The 4,879-nt window shown below is 46.8% G+C and overlaps 1 protein-coding gene across 1 annotated transcript; it reads right to left on the bottom strand.

The window, feature by feature from the left end:
• Positions 1–255: 255 nt before the first annotated feature.
• Positions 256–4,873, bottom strand: LOC310853757 (serine/threonine-protein kinase pim-3-like). Its single transcript, XM_083758181.1, has 6 exons — positions 4,631–4,873; positions 4,366–4,475; positions 4,102–4,152; positions 3,601–3,985; positions 2,165–2,341; positions 256–1,245 (listed from the first exon to the last, which is right to left on the bottom strand). The coding sequence occupies exons 1-6, from the start codon at positions 4,716–4,718 to the stop codon at positions 965–967; spliced, it is 1,092 nt and encodes a 363-aa protein (XP_083614307.1). The 5' UTR covers positions 4,719–4,873; the 3' UTR covers positions 256–964.
• Between the last annotated feature and the right edge of the window lie 6 nt (positions 4,874–4,879).

Genomic DNA, 4,879 nt, shown 5'->3' with positions numbered 1-4,879 from the left:
TTGGCTTGTAGATTGGCCATTTCTGAAATAATTTAGACATCTTTTGAAAAATGGCATCACTATTTTGGGCCATGAAATGTTCAAAACATTCAAAAACTGGGCGAAAATGTTCAAAACTTTCAAAAACTCTTTCGAAAACAGCAGATTCACAAGTTCACATCGGCTATTTTCCAAGACAATTTAGAACTTTTTATTTGAAAAAAAACCAAACGGGCTCAAGTGGTTAAGCGCCCTTTCACGGCTGGCAGATATAAGTATTACAGCAACATAGGGGACATGTAGCGCCCCCTAGCTTCCATCACTGTCGGGGCAACACGGCCACCGGAATAGAAAAAGAAAACAAATTCATGATGAAAGCTCAAAACAAACAGAAAAGCAGCCCCACCCACCCCCCTTCCCCAGCAAAAAAGGCACTCCAAATCAAAAATTAAACATTTAAATAAAAAGACTTTTCTTTTACTCCAAGCTCTATAAGAGCAGTCATATTTGAATAAGGGCGCCTTGCAACTGCGTATACCAGCCTTTGTAACAAAATTAGAGCATACAATAAAATAAAATAAAATAGGGGGGTGTGGGGTATAAATAGTGCTGGTAGGTCCGCCCAAAAAGTGTTCCCTTGTACACAAGGAAACAATAAAATGTACAAAGTAAAAAAAAATCTGTGTTAAATAAAATAAAATAAGGAAGAACAAAAATAAAATAAAAAAAGATAATAAATTATAAATTCCCTACAAAAAAAGAGGAAAATTAAAGTACACGTTGGGGGTCTGTTTCGCCGGGCCGGTGGATTTAGGCCAAAAATTGGGGGGTCACAGGGAGGGGGAAGGGAAAGGCGCGGGGGTGGACTTTGAGGAGGCTGTGGGCCTTATTTCAAGTCGGCGAATCTGAGTCCATTTGTAACGTGGCCCCCCCAACTGTCCTCTCTCACAACCCCTGGGTCCCGTCGGTGCGACGGTGACCCAAATCAGAGGCTCTCCTTACTGGAGCTGGACGAGGACGAGTCCATGGTCCTGAGGCGGATGTCTCCTGGCGGCGCCATGACGACTCCGGCGCTGGACTCCTCCTCCTCCTGTGAAGACTCTGCAGAAGACTCCGAAGAGGACGAGGACGACGAGGAGGATGAGGGTGGGGGAGCGACGAGGGACAGGGACAGGGCTCGCACCCAGGGGTGCTCGCAGATCTGCTCCAGCGTGGGCCGATCCGAAGGCCGCAGGGCCAGGCACCACTTGATCAACTGCTGGCACTCTGGATGGAGAGAGAGAGAGCGAGAGACTAAGCTTAATCAATCAGTTATGGGTGAAACGGTTAACCAAACTAATCGATTATTAAAACAAACATCAATAATTTGTTAAGTCCACTGGTATTTCCCTCTATACCAGATTCTCTTCAGCGAAAATAGCAGATCTACAAGGTCATAATCCATCGCATCATGGTGACAGATCATTTAAAGCCGAAGACTTTACGGTGTCGGAAATAATAGGAGCAGTGGATTACTAGAGGGATGATTTGTTTTGCTTGTGCTCTCGCTGGATGCCGTTACAACTCCGGATCAAATGACTTCCACTTCCAACAGTTTAGCCAAGAGCTACAAAATACTAGGACACTAGGTGTCACACATAGAGCATGCTGGGAAGCTGGAACACCCTCCCCCCATTCATAGGCAACTGATCACTTGGTGAGCGGTAGGGGGTTGTTATGAGCCCGGGCTGGGATAAAAAACACCGGCCCGGGGCTGGTAAACACGCTACCCTCTACTTTGGACATCATAACTGTAATTCCGAGAGCCTACTTTAGTCTAGTAGTAGACTAAGAGTATGCTAAATGCTAAAAACAAAAAAAGAAAGTCACTTGTGTGCTTTAGGATAACTGTTGCATGCCTCTGTCTGTGTGTGTGTGCGAGCACTTGTATTACTATGTCACACAAGTATAGTATAGTATAGCATTTGAGAAATAAACAACAAGAAAATGTGTCATTTTCAATGCACTTTTGTTGTGGCTGCCATGCACGGTGAGCTTGTAGATCTGCTATTAGGCTTTAGGGTTAGGAATGACAAATTACTGTAAAAGATGTCATTCATAAAATCACCATCCTTAAAATGGTGATCCTGACAAGTACAGTAATACAAACGTGTGTGTGTGTGTGTGTTAATTGTGTCCAACGCACCAGTAGACACCCTCCTCCTGAAGTACAGGCGTCCTCCGAGGATCTCCTCATCCTGCTCGAAGGGGATGTCCCCACACACCATGTCGTACAGCAGCACGCCTAGCGACCACACCGTGGCAGAGCGACCGTGGTACCTGTGGAAGCGGATCCACTCTGGCGGGCTGTACACCCGTGTACCTGGAGGGAGGGCGAGAGAGAGAGAGAAAAAATAGGGTGGGAGGCTGTTAGCTTTTTTTTTTTTTTTAATCAGTAAGCCATCTTGTATTGAAAAGGCAATCATTCAAGGCAAGTCCAAGAATAAAAACAGCCATCATTAACCAAGTGAACCCTAGAGTCCCTATTTCTAGCCATAATAGACAAACATTCAGCTGAAATATCCAAGCGGTCAGCAAAAATAGCAAACCTGCAAGTTCCCAACACAAGCTTGTAGATTTATCTACAAGCCTATTTATCCATCATGACTAAGAGGCTACCGTTATTGGAGAAGATGACTCATGTGTACGGGAATAGTCAAGAGAACCCCAAGAGGGGGGGGGGAAGACCAAGGAATGATCTGTGCATCTGTGACTAAAATGCCTGAGTCATGGTGGGAAAAGCTTTCCTTCACTACAGCCACTAAACACTGCTGGAAACCCAGTGACCGCCCTCCCTCCCTCTCCTCAGAGTAGGAGGAGAGAGAAAGGGAGGTAGCTACTGTCTACGAGCCCGCCCCTCCGGGAGGGAGTAACTTGGATACCAAACACAGAGGAGAAGAGGAGAAAAAAGGGGGGCTACTCAGATTTCACAACAAACAGATGTTACGTGGCAAGCTCTGACCTAATACCTGAAGAAAAAAAGACTGCGGCTGTCTATGAATCGACCTTTAAGTACACCAAAACAACCAGACGGAAAACGTTAAAATATACGATATGGGGTAATTAGTGACCACGTTTATAATAAACAGTAGGTAAGGTAAAATGTGGTAACATTTGAGTCCCAACAACAAGAGAGATTGATTTCACTCAGAGCAGGAAAGCTTCCATTGTTAAAGGTCGATTAAAGCCATTACTTGTACTAATAATAAAGGCCCCTCCCGTCAGACCCCTGGCAGGGAAAACCCTCAGACCAAAAACAAACCACTGCGTCACAGGCTGCCTAGTCAACACCTCCACAAATGGAATATATACACACACAGCCAAACACTCCTATGTTACTTTAACTCACATAAAAGCCATGGAACTGAGAAATTTACTTTTGGTAAAATAATGTAACTGAGGATGAACAAATTTGTACATCCTCAGAACTACCAATGGCAAATATAGCAATCACCAATGACCATGATCCCCACAGTACACACACACATACACAGTAACGTTAATAATTGCATTCAATTCCATTTCAAAATCACACACATGCGATCAGGGAAGGGGGGCGCTTTCCTTTCCCTAAATCCTTACCATCAAAGTCGGTGTAGACGGTGTCCTTGAGAATGGCCCCGGAGCCGAAGTCTATGAGCTTGAGGTCGCCGGTGCGCAGGTCCACCAGCAGGTTCTCGTCCTTGATGTCGCGGTGCACGACGCCGCACGAGTAGCAGTGCTTCACCGCCTCCAGCACCTGGCGGAAGAAGCCGCGCGCCGTCTCCTCGTCCAGGGAGCCCTTCTCTGTGATGAAGTCGAACAGGTCCTTGGCCGGCTCCGGCCGCTCCATGACGATCAGCCAGCCACCGTCGGGCCGCTCGTAGTAGTCCAGCAGGCGGATGACGCCGCGGAAGCCCGGCGACGAACCCCCTTGCTGGCTCACTTTCTTCAGGAGAAGGATCTCCAGAGGCACCATGGAGCCGTTCTGTAGGAAACCACACGACAAAGATTTAGCGACCGATCGCTGCCTTGTACTCTCCCCCACTCCTCCATCGGTGCACAAACCAAAACACCCCCCACCCCCACTCCGGTAGTACTTACGAGTGTGCCCCATTCTGTCACCCTCTCCTTGGCGACGTGTTTCACTGCCACCTGAAATAAAACGTAAACAAACGCGATCAGCACTGAAATAAACGTAAACTAATGCGACCACCACTCAAAGTAAACGTTGTACGTGAATACATGCGTATAAGGACCTGATTTGGCCCTCATAACATGATTACAAATCGGAACACCGACATGGGGGATTAGACTGACGCCCCCCATGCAGCGATCAAAACACGGCTAGGAGGATTCATTCCTTACCGGTGCCCCGTCAGAAAGCCTGGATCCCGCATACACGGTGCCGAAGCCCCCGCTGCCGAGCACAGAGCCCACCTGGTACACTTTCTCGAACGGCTCCTTGTCCACTTTCACTGTAACATTAAAATAAATACAACGTAAATTAAAATATATATTCCCGAGTTAAAAAAAAATAACCAAAAAGCTGTAACTCCGAGAAAGGCGCAAAATGGACCCAAACTAACCCGTTTGGTTCAATTTTGTACCCGTCCACAGTTCAGACACGTACCGGTCTGGAGCTGGATCTTGACCGGGAGATGGTCCATGCTCGACGGGTTGCAAATGTGTGAAAATGAGCCCAACTTTGACAGCAACATATTTCAAAACAAATGTCCCAAAAAAAAAGCAACAGTAATTCCTTCGGTGTGTTCTTCGCCACCGAACGACCCAGTGCAGTGGACTCCCGATTCAAATCAAAACAGCGTCGGGGAAAAGCAATAGCCGCAGTTATTCAGCAGCAACGGTTTAAATAATCATA

Source organism: Protomyctophum parallelum (genome assembly GCF_964188405.1).
Source record: "Protomyctophum parallelum genome assembly, chromosome: 22".
NCBI classification, from domain to species: Eukaryota; Metazoa; Chordata; class Actinopteri; order Myctophiformes; family Myctophidae; genus Protomyctophum; species Protomyctophum parallelum.
The sequence above is the reverse complement of the archived record's forward strand: the minus strand, read 5'-3'. Positions and strand labels throughout refer to the sequence as shown.

Excerpts from the sequence above, each read along its gene's own strand:
- LOC310853757 (XM_083758181.1), bottom strand. The coding sequence starts at position 4,718 with ATGTTGCTGTCAAAGTTGGGCTCATTTTCACACATTTGCAACCCGTCG. Across the intron at positions 4,153-4,365 it reads GGCTTTCTGACGGGGCACCG|GTGGCAGTGAAACACGTCGC; the intron begins GTAAGGAATGAA and ends GTTTTATTTCAG. Across the intron at positions 1,246-2,164 it reads CAGGAGGAGGGTGTCTACTG|AGTGCCAGCAGTTGATCAAG; the intron begins GTGCGTTGGACA and ends CTCTCCATCCAG.